The sequence below is a fragment of the Struthio camelus genome, chromosome 19, assembly GCF_040807025.1.
Source record: "Struthio camelus isolate bStrCam1 chromosome 19, bStrCam1.hap1, whole genome shotgun sequence".
Taxonomy (NCBI): Eukaryota; Metazoa; Chordata; class Aves; order Struthioniformes; family Struthionidae; genus Struthio; species Struthio camelus.
The window spans coordinates 3,131,898-3,154,166 of NC_090960.1; the positions used below are offsets into that span (position 1 = coordinate 3,131,898).

At 47.5% G+C, this 22,269-nt stretch overlaps 1 protein-coding gene across 3 annotated transcripts in view; it reads right to left on the reverse strand.

Annotated features, from left to right (window-relative positions):
- Nucleotides 1-1,133: 1,133 nt before the first annotated feature.
- The window catches only part of MAP2K6 (mitogen-activated protein kinase kinase 6), a 61,233-nt gene continuing 40,097 nt past the window's right edge, over nucleotides 1,134-22,269 (reverse strand). The window contains exons 11-13 of one of the 3 annotated variants that reach the window (XM_068913465.1): nucleotides 20,678-20,723; nucleotides 17,623-17,738; nucleotides 1,134-2,751 (exon numbers count right to left, since the gene is read on the reverse strand). In XM_068913465.1, the coding sequence (XP_068769566.1) occupies nucleotides 17,661-17,738; nucleotides 20,678-20,723 (124 nt within the window). In that variant the 3' untranslated portion in view covers nucleotides 1,134-2,751; nucleotides 17,623-17,660. Of the gene's footprint in view, nucleotides 2,752-7,541; nucleotides 9,202-17,177; nucleotides 17,739-20,677; nucleotides 20,724-22,269 lie in introns of those variants that run through there. The other 2 variants (XM_068913464.1, XM_068913463.1) reach the window with 2 other exon arrangements.

Here is a 22,269-nt window from a genome sequence, read left to right on the forward strand (position 1 = left end):
AACCAGACCTGCACTGCAGCTGCGCGACGGCTGAGAACAAAGCAGAAAAATCACAGCAGCCGCCTTTAGAAACACACCATCCCCACCAAAAGGAAACCTATTTGCTCCCTTTCTGAAATGCTCCCCGAGTTGACATTGATCGTATTCCCCTCCCGATGCCGTTCTCCTTTGAGAGCAGCGTCCTCCGCTGCCGGCGTGGACGCGGCGGCGGCGAGCGAGCTCGGGTTCAGCGGCAGGCACATAAACGCATTGCCACCTGCAGCCCGCTCGCGAAAGAGCTGCCCTTGGGCTCACGCTGCTCGGACCAGACCTGCTGGTACTGAAGCTGGTACTGAAGTGCCTATAGAGTAGGTTATCCAGGAACGAAGGCTGTAAGCTTGCCTTGTCTCATCATTCTCTCAGTTCCCTCGACCGCTTTATCCGGAGTTTTAGAACGTGACTTTCGGCAAGTGGAAAACTGAAGAGCGGGACGAGCTAAGACGTGAACGTTTCGCTCTGATCACGTTCCTGGGCACTGTGCATTATTAGCTGCTGGAGCCGGTCAGTGGTTTTCACATCTCACGGTTAGAAAGATGAGGTTAATGCTTTCCCCATCTTTGATATTCTTGTCAAATTTCAAAGCAAAACTTCCTCTCTTTTTGCAAATAGCTCTAGTAAATACACATAAAAATGCACGATGACATACCTCAGTTCTCCAAAGATGAGCTAAGAAGGCGTGTTTATGCTGCCATGCATTTTAAGTAGTTTTATCTTAAACTGTTAATATTTCATAACATTGCATTTTTTGAAGTATTAGTGACTATGCTCTTAGCCAGATTTTTTTTTCATATTTGCATATTTGTAGGCAAAAAAATCATATTTGCCTGAAGAAAATGTCAAAATTTGAACAGATGGGAGTTTTTACCAAAATAAGACTGTTTTGCTCAGAAATCATTCCATTTCCAAAACCTCACATAAAGTTTCATATCTTTCAGCAAATCTTGGACTAGGATTATAAATTCAAAATAAAAATACAGAAATTTCCTATGTTGAGCTTATAAATGCCAGTTTACGACACTTTCTGGTGTCTTAATGAGAGCCATGTGACTACAGTTGCATATTATAGGAAATAGCCAAAAGGCATATGTTATTTTACAGGTATATTTTTAAACACAGAGCATTGCTTTTTAAAATTTTAACACAATATGTTATTATCCTTTTTTAATTAAAAAATTACTGAGGGTTTTTTTTTTTTTTTCCATTTTTACTACGCTCTGCACAGCACCTTCAAGCTAGACAAGAGAAGAAACTCTGGTCTCCAGAGCCGTCAGTGCCCTGCAGACATTGGCCCTGCTGTTATTCCTATTAACCTCGCAGCTTCCCAAAGCTCTGGTCATCCGTTTTCTTCTGCTGGGAGTGTGTGCTGTATTGCTTCGTAAAGGTTTTCATGAGTGTAGCACCACTACTGGATACTGTTGGATATTAACGGCATCATTAAAATAAATACTTAAAAACAGAGAACTGTCGAAGAACAGTGAGCAAAATGGCACGTAACGGTATCAGAGGGGAGCAAATCAGGGCCATCGCTAAGCCTTGCTGGTTATATATTGCCAGCTTAGTGCTGCAGGCGGAAGAGGTCTCTGCTTTTTGCACCTTGGTCCTTGCCATTATCCCCATTTACAGCACGGTCTCGGCTTGCTCGTTCACATTGACAGCGCTGCTTCTGAATACACAGTAATGCGCTGTAGCCTCCAGCTATCCTCCCTCTCTGGTAAAACACAACAGATGAGCCCATACGCCGAAAGGACGGCAGGCTGGGCTCTGTTCAAGGCAGCATTTTTCTCGGCAAAGGCATCAGTGGAGAGGAACGTGAAATTCATTTGGCTCTTAGATCCTCAGGTCATGCCTCACATGGAAGTGACAGCACCGCGGCTGTTTCTGTGTATCTGTATAGTATTAAACATGGGCTCACATTTCAGTGCGCGACCAAACTCGTCGACCGTCAGCAATGGGTGGACAGCTTGAGGCTAGCTTAGGGAGAAAATTCACTGGGTCCGCTTTTGAAGCGATATGGAAAAGTCCTCTCTGGCCCAAGTTGGTCCATACAAGGGAGGAACCGCAGCTGAAATCTGTCCTGGCATCTCAGATCTCCATATACTACCAAGAGATCAAAAAGTATCCCTAAGACAGTCCATATAAGCCTTCAGTGGCACCAATTTCATTGTAAAATATTTGCATGTTTTCAATTATAAGTTAGTCCAGGCAGACCCATGAGGCTCTGTGCAGTATTTTCAAGCTTTATGAGACTGAGAATGTATAATGGATGCATTATACAGTTCTCTTAAGCATTGCCTGGTGGGTCAGAAAAACACTGGGTTTACAAGAGTTAAGGATTGGGGGTTGGGAACTAATTGACATCTTCCAACTTCATGTGATCTCAGGTGGATACTTTATTTTTTGTCTTAGGAGGTTTATTTTCCTCCAGACTGATTGGATGAATTGTGTTCCCAGAGATCAGAGAGTTCAGATGGCAGAGGATCCTCTTACCAGAAGATGAAAGCCAATATAATCAACTGCACAACTTCAAAACATGCAGCTTGTTCTTGTTGGCTGCGCCTAAGTTTTCCCTGCAGAGAGGCTGTCGACAATGATTTGATATCAATCCAGTAACAATCCCTGGTTTCTAATAATAATTTTCACTTCAGTAGAAATGTTCATGTGAGGCTCTGAGAACATTTAGCAGATGGTCATTAGCGAAGCTCTGCAGTTCTCCTGCAAGGAAGAGATAACAATTATTAGCCTTGTTTTACAGATGGTGACACTGAGGTGAGGAACTGCAAGGTGAAATAACTCTCCTAATTTTCCATAATGAGCCAGTGGCAACAGATCTATGAATGAAACCCAGGCATCCTGCTGCAATTACTCTACAAATCCCCTCTCCTTATCTCTTACAGGAAAACATGGTCAAAGAGGTGAACCTGGAAAGCAAAAAGAGAATGACTCAAAAGCAGGATTCATGACATATTTTTGGAAATAAGGAATTAGGTCTAGGTCAATAAATAACTGGAAAACCAGGGGGATGCAATCTGAGAGGCACGTGAAATGAGGATGGATGGAAAAGTAAGAAGATAAAGGAAGGGAGGGGAAGGAAAACAGGGAGTACATCTGACTTTTTATTTCCACTCTTGGTTTCAATCAGTGCTATAAAATTAAAGGTTAGGGCTACGAAAGAAAGAAGAAAGCAAGCTTCATCTGTGCCTTTGAGGGTATGTCCAGTGGGTGCGGCTTCAAACACAGCGTGCAAAATCCTCATTCTCGTGCATCGTTTGATGCTCATGGCCCCGCAACAGAAGTGCACGGAGGGAGCAACAGCTGCCAACAGTCCACAGACAGGGGAAAATACCGTTTTGTTTTGGGTGATGAATGTCCACGTTTCATGGTGCTAGGTCAAGGAACGCAAGATCTCAAGATGATACGAAGCCCCTGCCTCTCTCTGGCCTTGCAGGGGTGCTTGGACAGGGAGGGTGAAAAAGGGGCTGGAGCTCTTGGAAATGCCGACTCCACCTGGGAACACCTCAAAAAACAGAGCTGGAAAGCTGGGGGGCTTGGCCGGGCTGGAGACCACTGCCTCGTGTCCTCGAGCCGGCAGAGGCCAAGTAGTAGGTCAGCCACGGAGTAGAGGTGCACCAACGGGTGCTTCAGGGACTAATTTTAGCTTTCAGTTATTCTGTTTTTTCCTTTCTCACCCAGAACGTCTGGACTGCTAATACCGATCGACTGGCTGATACTACAAGCCGGCTCTCTAACATCACACATACATGACAAGGGGAACCCAGCCCAATGAGCTGGCCCCGTGGTTAAGTTTATAAAACAGCCAAATGGAAGCCAAAAGACTTGAGTTTAATCCCTCCAGTTAAGTCATCTAGATTCCTTCTCGCCACTAGCCATCTGATCTCAATCAACAAATCTTGGCCTTCATCTCCTAACCTAGCTGAGAAGCGCAGTGCTTGGGCTTGAAGTAATCTGCATGCAAAATGCTTTAGTAATGTTCCTTCAAGAGGGATTTTTTTTTATTATGATTATTTCACAAAAACACTTTGATGAGGAAGTGGTTTGCAAACAAGAAAGGTGTCTTACTAACATTTCTTACTCACATTTCCCATCTACAATTTGTTAACACTGTGTAATGTTATCCAATTCATAACAATGCCTAATTTATTTAATAGAAGTATTTATAATACTTTCTAATTTATTTAATATAAGTATGTTAAAATAAGTGTATAGACATGAAGACATGAAAAGCAATCACTAGGTATTAAAATGGCATGATTTTTGTATGGCAGAAAATACTTCCCATTTGTCTATTCCTCTCATAATATTAGTAGGATTTGGCAAGCAAGTCAAACTTAGAATTAAGAGTCTATATCTATAACATTTGTAAGCTACATCATCTCTATATGCAAGATATTCCTATGAAACTTCACAGTATATAGCTTTCAGTGTAATACCATGTACCTCCAACATCACAGAGCCAGAGAGCCTGAACGGTGACCAGAAGTGTGCTGGAATGGTGAAATGTGCCTTTGTCACAGGGAATGTACAGGTAATTTAGAGAGCAGAAATGATGTCTCTGTTGGCAAGATCAGAAGTAACATTTTAAATTTGTAATCATGAACATATACATCGATGTTGCTATTGCTAGTGCTTCTGAGGGGCACTGGGAGCCTGCTGGAAGGAGCAGTTACCCAGCAGCCAACTGCAGCACGAAGAAATGGGACAGGAATTTCTGAGTGCTTAACTGGGCATGTTTGCATTTTGGGAGCAAATCGTACTGCACACCCAAAGAAGAGTAAGAAAGAGAAGAGCGGGGGGAGTAATCTTGCGCTGCTGTGCCTGGGCTAACTACAGCCTCATCCTTCTTGATACTGAAGGGAACGTGGCAGAGGAGCTCATGCCAAGGAAGAACATGTGTTGCTTAAAGAGTCTCATTTTCATGGCCCATTTTATACAACCTAAATGCTAAATTTTATGGGCCTTGTCATTGCCACAAGGAAATCAACCAGCAATGGATCCAACCTGCAGAGAAAGGAGTATATTTGAACAGATACTGTGTGATAAAAAGAAAACTGGAGGTTTTTGAAGTCATTGGTCCATAGTCCCGGAGTTCTGGCACCACAGAGAAGCGTTCATCAGCAAAGGAAGATGCCATTTGTCAGACCAAAGCATGTCCCAGTAACAGTGAGCAATTGACGTTGGATTCTAGATATTCGATGCTATCCTTAGTAACTTAGCAAGAAAAAGCTGTCGAATACATCTTTCTCTTCAATTTTATGATCTCCCAACGACTACAAATTATTTATGCTTCAACATTTGCTTTTTTCTTATCCTCTCTTTCAAATTTCAGCAACTTTCATACAGCAAGTATGTGTAAAACAAGGACACGTTCACTGGCCAAGGTACTTTTCCCAAGGGCAGGGACATTCCTCCAAGGGTTACCTGCTGTGCAGAAGATCCCGCTTGTGCCATGTGAGGAGAAAACAATCAACAAAATTGCGTGTATATTTGCACATGCACAACCACCAGGCAAAGGCCTCTTTCCAGCTTTGAGCGTTTCAAACACAACTCTAGGAGCGCATTTATCATTACTAGCACAGGAGGTGCTGAAGTCCCACGGAGGGACCAAATCCCTTGTCATGCATGGGTGCAAGAAGGAGTCCTGGCCTCAGAGAGCTCACTTCAGTTTCTGTGAAACGGCTCTTCTTTTTTTTAACTCAACTCCATGAGGTGGCTGCGTCAGATGAGATTCAGGCACTCATTCCAGCCTAATTTTCATTTCTGTTACAGGAAGTTTTACTTTAGTGGTGGCCGCAGCGCATCAAGAAGGTGCCTACAACTTCTGAGAACCCAGTCCTGACCCCAAGTTGGCCCTGCAAGTTACGTGCAGTGCGAGCAGCTCAGTTTTGGCCCTTTGGGAAAGCAACCCAAATAATGACCCTGTAAGAGCACAGGCTTTAGCCAGGACACATGTTTAAGTACTGTCAGATATAGGGATGTTCCCGTTTGGCTGGAGGAACCTCAGTTTTCACTCTTCTTCTTTCCCTCATTTGAAAGTGACCTTAGTTGTGATACTGTAGGGCGTTATCTCGCAATTTCTTTTTCTGCACACACATGAAATTCTATCTAGTAGGCAATGGAGACCGCGAGAACAAGATCTGCCATTTTGCCAACTAAAATAACTGTATTACAAAGCTCAGCATGGCTTACATTATTGTGCCTTGTTCAATCAACTGCTATCCCAAAGGTGCATACATATCTCTCGACTCTTTTAGGGGTTGGCAGCTGCTTCAGCACACTTACTCCTTTTTATTTTTTTTTTCATCCTGGGGCTTTTAAAATTGATGGGAGGTTGAAGGCAAGAACTGATGCATTGTAGATGACAACAAAAGAGGCTCTATAAAATTGCTTTTGGCATCTCCTGTGCGTTCCCTCTGCATCTTATAAATTACTGCTGCATTTCAGCGATAAAAATAGTTTTGTATTTGGAATTGATTACAGTGAGATAAAGCTCTAATAAAAAAAAAGTACCGATGCATAAATATTCTGAACATACTCGGGTAATTTGATTTGATAGAAGTATAGTTCTTAATTTCTTCCTTTTAAACAGAGCAAAAACACACACACACATACTGCAACACAAATAAAACTTCAGCAGCTGTTTTGCTCAGGATTCCCAGAAATGGTTATGTGCCTCTTGCAGCTCTTAAGACATTTTTATGGCAAGCTTCGTATCACCAGTGCTCTCCCCACTGACGCCGGGTTACCTTCTCCTAGCAATCCGAAAGCGTCCAGCCCCGGCCACTGTGCTTTCCTCTATCCGATAAATACCGATTCCTTTCCTGTGCCCTTAAAGGTTATTATATTACCCAGGCTATTTCTGTTTAATTCATTCCTTAGTGCATCAGCTCCGCAGCTAGTGCTTTTGCCTTAGCTGGGACTGCAGGGTCAGCAGAGGGAGCTGATATATTGTTCTCAGCAATTCTAATATAAATGGAAACATAACTTTATTTACATGAGGAATAGGGAGATATTCATGTTTCAGGATGACCCAGACCAGCATTCTTCACGCAAGCAAAATGCCTTTTGACTTAGACTAATGAATCAAAGGCGAAAATTTGCTTTGCACCGCAACAAATGCGCAGCCTAAGAGTTACCCATTAAATGTAAGGCTTACGTGCAGGTGACGGTGTCGGGGCCATAAGCGGCCTCTCGGGTTGGATCCCCAATCTGGTGAAAAAAAAGCAAAAGGCTGCGTCCGGGCTCGGCAGCCAAGCTAGCTGAAGCACAGAAAGAACAACCAGCGACAGAAAGGCTGACGAGTATTTCCATAGACCAATTGCAGCATTTCTGCGTTTTCAGCAATAGATGATAAGCCGATACAAGTAAAATGATCCTTAAAAATCTTCCATATGAATAACAAAAGCAGCACAAAAATGTGTTCCCAGCAGTGCCTGGTAGCGCTTCCACCCTGATAAACACAGGTAGACTGACAGCATGTTATTTTTAAAGTTCATTTATTTATCTTTGTGTACATTTTTCTTAATTTGACTGACATACCATCGCTATAAAGATGCCCTGCTCTTTGAATATTTAAACCAAGACCACTAGTTCAAGTGTGGTTATGAAAACTCACGGCAAACATACGACTGGAAAGAGGTGGTTGGTTTTGACTTCCAGGCAGTTGTTTGAAGCGCTTTGTAGATGCACACGATAACCAGCAGAGCACACGCACACGCAGGGCTGAGGTTAACACGCACACGCACACGCACACGCGCACACGCACACGTCTCGAAAACGGTTACAGTGGTTGAAGTTTCCAAAAGGTGTAACTGTCCCCTTCTCTCAGCAGCAGTAATTAACCTTTGGGTATCCTGAGAAATAAAATCCAAGCGTAGTAAAGAGTATTAACTTATTCCACCAGCAGGGTTGGGGTTTTTTTGTTTTTTCTGTGTTTTTTTCAAGTTAAATATGTTCTCCCAATCTAACTGTTTTGAGTCAAAGGGGGCGGAGGGACGGGATCTGGGGTAGCGAGGGTTTAAAGACCAGCTCCGTTGTTCCGCCAACATCCTTAATCCAGCACGACGCTGATCCTAAAAGCATCTCATTAAAACAACGACATTAAATAAAAGCCTATCTAAAGTTACGCGCAGGCACCTACTGTCGGGCTCCCGCTGGGTAACATCACCGCGGCACGAGACGCGGGTGTGAGATGCGGCGAGTTTTGCCACGCTCAGCCCTCCCCGGCCAAGTAAGAGCCCAGCGACCTCCCCGGCGGCGGCGGCACCTCTTTTCTCTAAATAAACGACGAGCTTTCTCCAGCTTTTCCCTCTGGGGACCCCCCCAAGCTGAGATGCGGGTGCAGGAGACTTGGCTTCTCATGAGCTTCCTAAACAAGGCTGGAAAGGAGCATTCCCCCCCCCCCCCCCGGCATCGCCCTGCTTTTTCATCCATTGTGCGTTCATTCATTTTTCCGCTCCTCCCGTTTCGTTAAGGCCAGGGCAGCGCCGACGAGCCCCAGCCCACGCGAGGGCCGGCGACGGCCTCAGGAGGATGAAAAACGAAACACGAAGCAATGAAAAGGAGGATGGGAGATGTGACGCGAGGCGTTTTGGCCGCGAAATAGGTTATCTGAAACATCGCCTTTTTTAACAAAAACGCTCGGGCTGCGCTCGGTTTACCTCTCCCGCAGCTTTGCAGCGCTGTCTCGGATTTGCGCCGAGACGAGTTTCTCGGGCGTTTTGCCCAGCCGCCCGGAGAGCGGCGGCGCGCGGGGAGGCACCGTTGACGCGCGGCTGCGGCAGCTCCGCTTTCTCACGGATGCTCCCGGACGAGGGGCGCGCGGGAAAGCGCCGTGTAAAGTTCCCGTCGGACGCCTGCGGAGCCCCCGTTCTCCTGCCCAGCCGTTCCTACCCGGCAGGGGAAGAAAACACAAAGCGGCCAAGAGATGCAAGCTGCGCGGGACCAGGTGCGCGAGACAACAACTGCAACCCAATCGGTGCTTTCTCTGGTTTGAGGTTTTTTGTTTGTTTGGTTTTTTTTTTTAAACGTGGACATCGGGTTTATTCAGCAGCCTCCAAGGCGCTTAAAGAAAAAGTGAAAACCATAATTCTTTCTTTAAAAAAGGTGCCTTATCCCCTCTCCTGAACTCCAGAGCAGAGCAGGTCACTAAAAAAAAAAAAAAAAAGGCAAAGAAAATTAAGATTTCTATAAATATAATTTAAAATAATAATAGTTTGCCATCTACTGACATTTGCCATTCCAGCTGTCAGAAGATACCAGAGTGATTCGACACGGCTCCAGAGCGGGCTGGTGATACCTTCAGCACACCTTGGGTAGTACCAGAAATGGATAAATAATAAATAATATGAGACAGAAAAAATGGCTTCCCACATGTGAGGAAAAGCGGGGACTTTCACAGTTATAAAATAAAAGATGTTGCTGTAAAAAATAAAACCAAAAATAAAAATAAAAATAAAATAAGATAAGATAATAAAATAAGGACTTGCATTACAGTAGGCTGGAAAGTCTTCGCTTTACTAATGTGTTCAAAATAGCTGCTTTGCCTGTGACCTCTTCACTACCAGCAGCCCACTGGGAAGTGGTTGCATTTGGATTGCGCTCCATTCTTTCTTAGTTTTCCTTTTTTTCAGCTAAAAGTGTGTGGAAATGTCTTTTTTTTTATGATTTTTCCCACCATCTCAAGAAAGAGTAGACTTCACACCAAAAGAAGGAAACTCTGGAAACTTCATATATTTTGATGCAAAATACGGATCTTTGCCAATAAAATTGTAATTGCTCAAATTGAAGATTTCAGGCATTTTCAGGTCGTTTTTTTCCTTTTTACAAGAACAAGTTTTACTCCAAACATACACCCAGTTTGCCAGAAGCTACATGTAGCAGCTTCGCCCCAATGTACTGCTGTTCAAAAACAAATGCAAAATTCCCCCGATTTTGTACGCGGTGACTACTTCCACCAAGGCAGCTGGCGCAGGGACAGCTGTCCCCAAACGCCACCCACTGGATTCACAGTTAGGGGGAGAAACGAAGGGGCGGCAGAGCTCCGGCGATCCCCGACACACCTGGCTTGTATTGGAAATGTTTGGAGCCGAACTCTGGTTTGGGTGTCCCCGCACCTTGCAGCAGGAGCTGGGGGCTGGGGACCAGGCTGTTAAACACCTCCGCGGGACTCACGACTCAGCCTGAGCTAACCGCAAACGCCGGCTCTGCAGCTGCACCTCTACACGTGAAACTTTGATCCTGCCTTACCAGCTACGATGTAGACTGTAATTTATCTTTAAAAACACCTTTTTGGCTCTTACTTAGCAGTTGGTCTACGTTGCTTTGTAAATCAAGGACACCTGGTCCTTTTTGACTTTTCACAGTATCCTTCCCAAAAAAAAAAAAAAAAAAAAACAGTATACAACTGGGCTGAGAAATCCTGCAGACCTTCAGATGATGTTTCTGGATAGTCCAGGCTGGCTGAGCAGAGCCTAGCTGCTCGCGGGGCTTCGGGCAGACCAAGGGTTTGGTTTTACCTTCAGTAACGTGCTTAAGTCAGGCTAGTGTAAGTAAAAATCAAGACCTCTGGTTCTCATAAAAAGAACAATAATCTGGGGCAAAAAAAGGATTGAATTAGGATAAACTCTGAGCTGGCCTGAATTCTTCCTACGAGAGACAGCAAACAGAAACTTTCCTGAACAGTCCAGTAATACTTGGGGTGTGTGTGTTTTCTCTTTATTTAAAAATTACACTAGTCTGAGCTTCCTGGATTTAGCTGCGCCCAAAAGCGAAAGTAACATATCAAAATACCATGAAATAAACTGCTAGGCAGGGTTTTCAGGTCTGGCGAAAACCACACAGCACTGGAAATTGCCGAAAGCTGTCTGATCTTGTGAGATTTCCATCTCTATTTCCAGAGCGCTTAAGACGCTTCCAAGCTTTTCCCAGCTTATCCTCACGGCACCTCGCAGCCACTGGAGTTTTGCCCCTTCCGTCAGAGGAACCCGGAGCCTTTCTAGGAAGCGGTTTCATCCCGCACCGGAGCCAGGCTGCCGGCACGGCCGAACCGCGGCTCAACTGGGCTGGGGTCACTCTGGAGCTGCTCCACTTCCAGGAAAGGATTTTTACGGTGATGCACAAAGGAAGAGCGCTCGGATGGACTGGAGAAGCTCTCACTTTCATGGGACACCTGCAGGGCAGCAAGCCCTGCTGTGACTTCCAGTGAACAGTCGCCGGGCAAGGGACAAGCAGCTCCCTTCCCCTCCCAAAGCACATACTGCCAAGAGCACCAGGAAATGTTGACGGAGGCTAAGAGCTTTCTTGCAACCTAGGAGTTCCCTAGAGGAGGCCAAGTACAAAATGTCATACAGCCAAGATCACTCCTGGGGGAACATCACTGCCTGCAACACAGGTCTCTGAAGGACTAATTTGTCTTTGCAGACTCTAAGTTGGATATTCCTACCAACAGGCTATTTAGAGACAACCTTAAAAGGCTTACCCTATTCTTTCTCAGCTGCAGAGACCTTTCCCGTGCTTTCCCTATTAATTGTGCCCAACCTTTGGATCTTACTGACAAACCTAGCATGGGAAGCAGCAGTGCACAAGACCACACATCGGGCAACGAGCCCAGCAGCACTTGCGGCCAAATCAGCCTCAGCTAAAAACCCTACTACAGGTTGACTTTCCTAGGACATTTTTCTTCCCTGACACAGAGGAAAAATAAAATAAAATAAGAGAGAGGTGGGTGAAGGAAGAGCTGTCTGAGGAAGCACTACCCATGCAAACCCAGCTGTTCACCCCAGGCAACACGGTTCAAACGCCTTGTGACAGGCAGCACCCAGCATGAACCTTTGCATCCAGACTTTCACACCATGACCTCTGAGCCATGTCTAGACTCATCTGCAAACACATGAAAGCCAAGATTCAAACGAGCCTTTTCTGGGCCTCTTCTATAGTGAAATCAGCAATTTTTATGGTGTGAGGCTATGTGAAGGAGCAGTGTCCTTCCAGCTTGGAGTAGAGCTGCCTACTGCGCAGAGAGTATCTCCTCCTACAAGGCTTGGGCAAGTGAACCCGTCTGTACTGCAGAGCCCTGGCCTACCAGAGCACACGTCAAACTCCATATTATCCATCTGCTCCAGCGAAGGCTGAGCTGAAATATTAATTAGGAGATCTGATCCCTTCTCACCACGAACAATCTGGATTTTATAGCTCAGCCAGAGGCCAGCAGAGCAGACAAAGCTCTGCGATACATCTTTTGCTGCTGGTTAACAGCTTTCAAGGAAACAACTGACTTGGGGGGAGGACACAGACTGTAAAACACGTGGACATCTGGTCTGTTATGTCCATCTTTCACATCCCCCCGCACTCAGCTCCCCCTCTAAACGCAGGCTCAGAGCAGAAAGTAAAGACTCCTCTGACATAAACAGCTATAATATGGCAATAAAGATTAATGAGTAAGACTTGCCATTTTATGTACAATCCATGGGGATTTACAATCATTAATCTTTATTAGTGGGTAATAACTGTTCAGATATTAAGGACAGATTCTCAGCTGGACAAAACTGGCCTTATTCCAGCCCAGCCAATGGAGCTATGCCAGTGTACACCATGCCTGACCCTTGCACTAAACGAGACCCATCCCCATTTGCAGGAATCGTATCGCTAGCAGTATTTCCCCAACAGCAGGGGCAGACCAGGGAAGGCAACTATTTGTCTTTCTCTGCATCCGAAAAAGCGAGCTGCATGTGTCCAGGAAGCTCAACAATAGACATGTCAATAAACATGAGGAAATTCAATGAAAAAGCAACAGCAACAAAAGGAACCCCAAGGAGCAGGGAAGTGGATGATTTTTGAGGCAAGACTCTAAGATCTGGTTTGGCAGGAGCATAGCTAAGAGGGATGTAGCAATCTTTGGCATGTGAAAGAGTGAAAGCACCAAGACGGGCTCCGAGAGTTCCCCTAAGAGGAACAAGATGGAAGAGAGAAAAAAAAAAAGAGCATCTTGGCTGGCTTTTCTGAGAGAGGAGTTTGGGGTTTGCTTTTAATAAAAAAGAGGTCTATTAAACAAGGGAGCTGGTGGGAACCTTGTCTGAACTACATCGGACCAGCCACTAATGCAATCTTGCATCGGCAGAGCCAGATTTCCTCTTCCAAACTATCTAGGAAACGATGGAGATGTGCAGGTAGATTCTTGCTTGCTGCCAACAGGGAGAAATCCTGGCTATGGGCACGTGTTCCCATATTCCCATGGACATCTCTGTGCTTTGTCTCTGCACCAAGACCAAGAGCTTTATCCTAACAACCCTCTCGCCTTCTGCTCAAAACTCAGATAATGTCGCAAGCATCACAAGGTACCCAGTGCCAAAGGGGACACTGTAGTGAGGCTGGGTGAGGAAAGCCCTGGTGAGGGCAAGGGGGTGGGCAGAGGCACTCACCAGGCTCATGATCACATCCCTCCACAGCTGCCAAAGAAATGGGAACTCAAGTGCTTTTTTTTTTTTTTAAAGAGCTATTTTTGAGTAGTGGCCCACCAACCGCCTCCCCCTTTTTCCAGGATGGGCCAGCTACCTCCAGAAATGGTGGTCCCACCTCTCTAACACATCAGAAATGTCTCCTTTCTAGCCAATGAACACAGCAGAAGTCAGGAAAAAGGCAGAAATACAGTACATAGATATCTGTGTAAAGTTCTGTACATCCGGAAAATCTCCAGAAGAGATGGGCATGTCACCCACCACAGCAGCACGAACCTGGCATGTACAAACAGTAACCAACAAATGCCCTCCAGCTTCTCTTTCAAGTTTAAGGGACCTGTGAGGAGCCCAGAAAACAGCTTTCCTATAGCCAGTCTACCGGCTACAGCTCAAGAGCACAAGCTAGCGATGGCAAGGCTTCGAGAGTCCAGGGACATCGGGAGACATGAGGCATTTGCGCTGGCTCCCCTCCAGGAATAAGGCGAAGAAGAGAGGACGAGCATCGCTGCTCTGTAGTGCCACTGTGAGGATGGAGCTGGGCCTCCTGCATGTGGCTTGGTAACCCCTGCCCGGGGCACAGCGGAGGGGTCCCTGCAAACACCTCACTGTGCCGGCATTAATTCACGTGGCCCATCGAGGCCACAGCTCTGTGTTGAGCTCTGAGCAGAGGTTTCAACTGGATGAAAGAGAAAAGAAACAGATCCTACTCTTGCAGCCCAGCCTGTTTTCAGAGCTGTCAAGGACACGAGATCCTGCCTCTCCACCAGCGTGGAGGCCACCCATTCAGGTGTCTAGGAAAAACTCTGGGTGGGTACAAGCTTTGTGCTCATATTCATCTTAAGGATGCCAAGATGGAGACAGCCCCTACCTTTCTCTCCTGCCGTTACTATCTTTTGCCGTGGTGATCGCTTGGATCACTTTTCTCAGTCATGCTGGTCACACAGATTCACATTTGGTGCTGACGTAAATGACTTTCAAAGGAACAAAGTTGTGGAGAATCGGGAGGGAAGGGAAGTTATTTCTTGCATGCCCCATTGTAATGTCATTAAAACAAAGGGATTAGCCGACCCAAGCACTGCAAGAGCAAAAAGCATAAAAGCAAAGCACTCAGCATGTAGTGTTGAGGCACGCAGGAATCATTTTAGAGGGTGACTAGCTGCAGACAACACTGACATTAATTTTCTATTGGAAAACGCTGGTGACATTAATATCTGCTATTAATACTGAACTTTGACAGTATCACATAAATTCAACCTGCCAATTAGAATGGCACTGAAATAAAGGTGCTCTGAGGTCAAGGAGATGTGGTGTCCAAATGAGACTTATATTCCAGGAGAAAAGCAGCAAAAACAATCTTTAACGAAAAGCATCAGATCCATATGTAGGAAAACCAAAGGGTGGTTTTAAATGTCATGTTTTTCAAAGCGAGAATTGGTGCTGGAACCAACTCTCTAAAGTGGCTGGCCGGACTCTGCGCTGCAGCTGAGGACAATCAATCAGAACAGCTCTGCGACTACGAGAAAGCGGGCGAGAGGAAACACACGCACGCACCACGGAACAGGGGAAGGCAGGTTATGAGCTGTGCTAGGCCTTTTAAAATTACACCGAGAAGTAAAACATGCTTGGGCTTCACCCACAACAACGCGTAACCTGAAAGGTTCCCCTCAACGGTGAGTGGAGTATGGAGCTTCTCATTACCGTGGGCCGGGCTGGCTCATACAGCCCAGGCTGAGCAATGGGGAACCTTGTCTCCCAAAACCCACAGGGCCAGTGAACTCATGGCGGCGTGCAAACGCTCCATAGGCCAGCTCCCGTCAGCCCTTCTCCAACCGCCCTGCTTTGCAGCTGCGGGGGACAAGATCAGCGAATCCCCGCGAGCAATACCTACGAGCAGCTCTACGTGGGGCCGTGCAGCAGTGCCTAGAGTGCCCAGCACCGCTTTGGGGACCCCTGCTCTAACACCGTCCTCCCCATCAACCTTACAAGGGCACCTCTTCCCCAACAGATGCTCCAGCTAGCCTAGGAGCCCGGTCTGCACTCCCAGCGTGCTGGCCCCGCTGTCCCGGGAGAGGAAGAGCTAGACCCCAAGGTTACATCCCACTGAACTTCCACATTGCTGAGCCAGGCATGTGTCTGGTCAGGATTTGGCCCTGAGGGTCTGCATTTAGAGGCTCCTACAGGCCAACACGGGCTTTGCAAAGAGCTTTTTTCAGAGCCTCAATGCATTTCTGCCTATTTCCAGCAGGACAACCAGGGGGTTCTCCTGCAAACCCTTCTCCTCACCCCGACTTTCTCCAAGAATTTTTCTTCCCCTATTATGGAAAAGACACAGAGGGAGTCTGAGCAGCAGGTTGTAGGGGAAAGTCTCCAGCAACGGAAACCAGGAGCGAGGGGAAGGGGGCTGTCGCTGCGACCGTAGCGCGAATCTTCCAGCTGGCAGGAGTCCACCAGCTCCACCTTTCCAACCAGCCACCTTACAGCTACCGGCCGCGAGCCCCGACGGGGCGGCCGCGATGGACGTGGAAGGGCAGCGCCGCAGAGGGACACCAGGCACGCACGGACGCACGTGCCGGAGCGGCCGCGCACACCGGGGGGAAGCAGCCGCGGGGAAAGGCAGAAGCGCTCAAGCGGGGCAGCGAGGCAGGCGACGCATGGCTCAGACACACCGTCGATCTGCAGCGGGCGGCATCGCTCCAGCTTCACCGCAAAGCCTCGCGGAGCACAGTCCTCGCGTCCCCTAAAACCAGCGGGATGGCGCCGCCCGCCCCGCCGGTCCCCCCGCTCCTGCCGTGGCAGCTCTGCCTTGAGCACGGGTCCGACAGCCACGAGGTCTGCCAGGGCTGGACCGTGGTTTTCCCAGGCTGCAGCTCTCGCTGGGACACCTGCAGCCCATGCGCGAGCCCAGCGCTCCCGGCTCCGTTCGTCATCCCGAGCGGAGCTGGACGCGGACCAAACCGCGCTCGCTAGCGCTTCCAACGGCTGCGGGGAAGCGCAGAGGGATTGCTGCCGAGGCCGTGCCGAGAGCGCTGGAAACTCGGGCTGCAATATCCCCGCTTCTTCCCAGACGCCCAGCTACGCAGGCTGTTATCCGTTCTCATTCGGAGGAGAGAGGACCACCCGAAGCAGCATGTCGCGAGCCCGGCGTGAGCGCGCGGATCTCTGCGACGCCCCCGAGCGCGCAGGCAGCAGCGGGACGGGCTGCTGCAGCCCCTTTCTGATCTTTGTGCAACTCATCCAGCACCTTTTTACCCCGGGCCTGTTGTCCCCGACAGTATCGCAGCACTGCCTTCCCGCTCCGGACCTTGCTGCCTGCCCAACACCAGCCATATAAAGAGGTGGGACGGCCGGCAGGACGCGGAGCCGGGGCCGGCGGGGCACCGCCAACGGCCGGCTGTCCGGCCACCGCGGCCGGGCTCAGGGCACCGTCTCCCGCAGGAGAGGCGACCTCGCGGGACGCCCGCGCCTTCCCCCGTGCCCCTGCGAAGGCAGCTCGAGGAGCCGAATTGAGATCCTTGATTATAAACTTTTTTTTTGACGATGCACATTAAATATTTTCCACAACACAGACACTTCTCTTCTTCCTCTTTTCCTGTGACACCTTTTCGCCAGCAAAGCCCTACAACTACTGCTTGCTGTGGCCTCATTTAGCATCATCATCGTCACCACGCATTCATCCTCATATAAAACAGAAATCTATTCCATCAAGCACTTAACATAAATATTAAAATAATGGAAGGGACAAAATATAAATCTACATACAACTTCATGACTACCATAGCACCTATTACCATGACAAAGCAAATTCCGGTTCAGGAGGAAGGGAAGGGGGTCGAGGAGCAAGTTAGGAAGAGGGATTTCAACTGTCATTAAATATGTAAATCACGCTTAAAATTTTTGTTGGCTTGTTTTGCGCTTGTTTTAAGGTCACCAACCTTATTAAAATTCATTTCACTAACCGGCTCGTTCTATGTCACTATGGATACCAAAGAACCCTTTTAAAAACTTCGGAGAGGCGGGGGTTTCTCAGAATAAAAACAAAACAAAACAAAACACGGCGACTTTCTGTTGGTGCTTTCATGACAAGTCCTGCCACGCGCCCCTCCCCGGCACCCACCAGTCCACAGAAGGGCAATTCATTTACAAGTCCAGTTCTCAGTCTCCCAGGATGAGTTTGACAAAAGAGGCGACGTCTGTCTCTTTGGATTCGTGCAGGGTGAAGAAAGGATGTTGCTGGGAACGAAAAGAAGAGAGAGAGAAAAAAAAGAGAAAACGTTTTAAAATTTATTATTCACAACTCAAAGGACCAGACCTAACAGCTCGTTAGCCAGTCTCCCAGACAGTGAAAAAAAGGGGTTTGCTAGCATCATAATAGGGGGCTTTCCATCTTCTGCGCTTTGGTCCCTGTCTGCATCCTCTCCCCGGAGGAGACGTGCTGCCCACCCCGGCAGCGCCCACGGGAGCAAGGGAAAGCCTCGCAGGAAGGCTGACGGCGGTGGGTTTTCACTCAGCTCCCGGCTTTATCTGCGTATTTACCCTTCGGTGACATCTGAGTCTCATTTCGTCCCTGCGATTGCTCATAGTCCCAGCAGGAGACGGCTACTTCACCCCTAACCGCCGCAGAGGAAAGCCACCCCAGCTGGAAAGCCCGCAGCACGCTGTATGTTTAACTACTTAATCGTGACCAACGTGGGAAGACATCCTGCCAGAAAACCTCGCCTGCATCTCAGCACAAACGGAAAAATACGTGTCAAGAGCAAAAAACACCACCAAATCCCCCTCCCCAGCACAACAGAGCCCCTCGCTGCTAGGACGGGCGACGCAAGCTTGACGCCGGGAGCGGCTCCGACGCTGCTCGGCACCCACCGCCTCGGCATCTAGTACGCCGTTACTTACATTTGCTCGTATTGAGGGCTGAGCCCAAAGGGCTCAGGCAGGGATCGGGACCCTGGGACATCAGAGGTGACCGAGAGGCCCCAGGGCCCTGCGGGGCTCGGGCGAGCAGCCTCCCTCTGCCTTGTGCAAGGTGACTTTGGGCTTCCCATACATTAGCCCAGTGGGACTGGGTCCGATTCCTGACCCTCTCTGTATAAACCACATTTTTACAGGCACTTTGTGGCTTGCAGGGGTTTTTAAAGCTCCCCGCCATGTTCCCACCTTCACACCTGCGCTGGGTAGGTTGAAGACGGGCCGGCACCCTGCCATCTCCCCCAAACCTGAGCCCTGCTCAACGGCCGGGTCAATACACTACGTAGCTGAGTCAACTCAGCCATCAGCACAGCCACCTCGTGCCGGCCGGGACGTGCTCGACACGATGCCCGGACCACCAGGGGAGGAGTCCTGCAGTAGTTTCACGCTCCACTTCACCTGGGGAAGTGGGTTTTAAAATGAAATTAAGCATCCGTATCAGTTTTCCTGACGCTCAAGATAGCACAGAGTCATATTTTCCATGAGAAACCTCAATTCCACAGGAAAGCAAGGGAGCAGCCTTGGTCTAAATGACAAGTCCAATCCAGTACCACAACTTAATGTCATAAGAGAGAGAGGAGGGAGTAGAAAAAACAAAACAAAACCAAACCCCAACCCACAGCCACAGGACCTCACAACATTCATGTCAGCCATAAAATACCACAGCATTGAGATACTCTGGAGAGGTGATCCAAGAACCTAATTCAATAGAAATGCACTCGCTTGCCAACGGGTATTAATGCTGCAACAGACAGAGCTGCTCTGGTGAACCTTTTTGATAAAAGGCCATTTGGCAAACTTTAGAGATTTGCTTAAAATATATATGTATTTATTCAATAATAAAAAAAAGGAAAAAAAGCCATAAACCTTGGGCCTCCCTTTGTCTGAAACCAGTGTTTGAGCAAACCATGCGTAAATCAGATCTATATATAGTCTAATTGCATTACAGAGCCCAGCAAGAAATGCCACAGGAATTATTCATCGCTTACACTTCATTTCTAAAAGGTGCATGGATTTCTAGCACATCTTGCACCTAAAGAGCACTTTAAACCTTGGCACCTTCATGCAATAGAGGTCCCAGCACCTCCATGCAGAAGGTACCAGGATGCAGGCAGCAATGGAGGAGATCCCTGGATGGCAAAACGCACTTCTTACAAATAACGGGAGACACTAATGCCTGAGCATATTCTGCAGAAGTTTTCACCTTGGCCCAGTTCTTACCAATGGCACCAAAGGATGGGGTGGGCAGAAGGCACAGACCTTCGTTTGGGTCAAGATCTTCAGAAATAACTAAGTTAGGCATCTTCCTGGCATTAGCAAGCCATGAATCGAGTGGCAACAAAAGGAACAGATGCTTCTGGGAGTGAAATACTGATTTCTCAAGTGGCGTGGATCTTCTCACCTGGTTTAGTGAGCTCTTGGTAGCAGCAGGATCAATACCAGAAGGTCAGGAGAGAGGGAGGCTCGAGCCCTGGCGCTGCGGAAAAATCTCATCCCAGGGCCGGCCCAGAGCTCTGACTAAGCTTATGCCAGTGTCTGCACTGGTGGGCGTTCGTCAGCAGTTAGTACATCTGACCACAGAGCCCTCACTGTCTTGCATTTCCCCCCACCACTGCAAGCCTTTATCAGCATTTTCGTCCTCTTAGTTACTCCTCTGTCCTAGCCATGCTCACAGCAAACAGTCTCTAAGCAGCACACGAAATTCAATAACTGGAGTTGCTAGCCACAGCCTTGTCTCTGTCCCTAGCATCCAGGAATCGCTCTGTTCAAAAACTCTTCTCTCCAAGGCACCACGTCAATACAGCTTAGCAGTTGGTTCAGCTCCTGAAACCCACGTGGTGCATGTACCGGTGTGTGCGTTGGGCTTCGGCACCCGAAGCCATCACACAAACCAAGGGGAGAATTTTACCCTTGGTCACTAACTCTGAAGCCTCACTGTTATCCTCTAACAATTTTGTTATCCACTTTTAGATATTTTTCCCCACGATCTGATTGGAACAGCACCTGAACAAGATTTCCAAGAGCATCACCTGATTTGCAGTCACTCTCCCGAGACACTGAAGTGACATGATTCTCCTGTCTGTTATGAACATCAAGATGCTGAGTATCTCAAATTCCCAGTCACAATTAGAAACCTTGGCTTCGGCACCTAATAATAACGTGTCTAAGCTCTGCAACCAATACGCTGCTCAATCCACACTCACCATAAGCTCTGGGTATGTTGGCCGTTCTTTGGAATTCTTCTTCAAGCTTTAATGAAAAAAGAAGAAAAAATAAAAAAGTTACATTCTGTATGTAATTTAAGCAAGGTCATGTAAACGTACCTTGACAAAAGCAAGGTTTCAAGCCCTGTATAGTAAGTCCAACCACTCATCCATATGTTGGATCAACAGCTCTAAGCCAACAGCTTGCACATAGGCCCTGCGTGGTACACAGCACTGGGTATGACAAGTGCAACAAGCTCAAGGTCAAATCCAGATCTGGAGACCCCGTATATACAAGTCAATACACTACACGTTGCTGAGGAACTGGCATAATTGGTCCTTTGGGTACTACCCACTGAAACAGGGACTAAGGAAGTGGATAGAGCCTCCAACCTCCAATTGGGAGCGGTAACTGAGTGGCTATGAAGCACGTGTACAACTATTTGTTTATCACCACGCTGTTATCAGCAGGGACGGTTACATGGGACATCCTTTTTTTCTCTTCTCCTACAACAGATGGCTCTGGAAAGTTGTAGCTGGAAGTTATTTTGGTTTCCCTCCAGCAGAAAATAGCTTTTAAAGACAGGACGTAATCGCTACTCACTTCCTGACAGTGTATTTAGGGGAAAGACACTTCGAGCAACTTGAAAAGATCTTCACACACGTACACATCGGTGGCGGGGAAAAGGTGTCACACTGAGCAAAACAAAAGTGAGAACCTTGGTGATGATAAGCCGGTGCTCTGCTGGGATTTGCCGGAGCCCAGAGGAAGTGGAGGACACACACTGAATAGATATTTCCTGCTTGCTGTGTGTAGCTAGCTCATGTTTAGTGTCATGTTGTGAATGAACAGAGGAACCTAGTAATGATACGTGCCAATATTGCCTGATTGAAGGTACGGGATGTGTCACATCCTCTGAGCTCCAGAGCAGCCCAGAATGAGATGTTAAGGTGAATGTCAAGTGTGGGTATAAGCCTCTTAGTTTAGATCCTCTACAAACAAAAACCTTGTTCCCAGGTTACTAATACCAGGAAATTTGATGACAAGTTACTGAAATCAATGTAAATCTTCAGGAACTGAGAGCCATATTTGGATTACTTATTACTGATGCCAGTTCGGACATCATAGCAACTTCCCTGCATTGGCTATAAGTAACGAGAGTTTCGCTGCCATGGACAGTAGATGGAGTGATTCACTCTGCAACCTCTTCAATTTGAGATAGGCCTAAGCCAGGCCCCTATAATAAGTTATCTCAATACATGAGTAGATGTGACCTTGTTCAATGTCAGAAGAAATTCTCAAGTCTCCAATAATACATAACCTAGTGCAAACTGCAGCCAAAGCTGCAATTTTCAGAGTATATGCAACTCCACTGGCGTGGAGGAGCCTTCGGCAATCCTAGAGGGGAGAATTTGCAAAGAGAGGAACTGCCACGGGAGCCCCAAAGCACACGCTTCCAAGACATGGGTGCTGCTCATCAAGGTCATTCTTCTCATTATAACCACTGTGAATGGCTGTGTATTTCTTATTCCTAAATCAGCCCATGGCAACAGCTGCAAGACCCTGTGCTTGCAAAAGCAAAACATGCCTC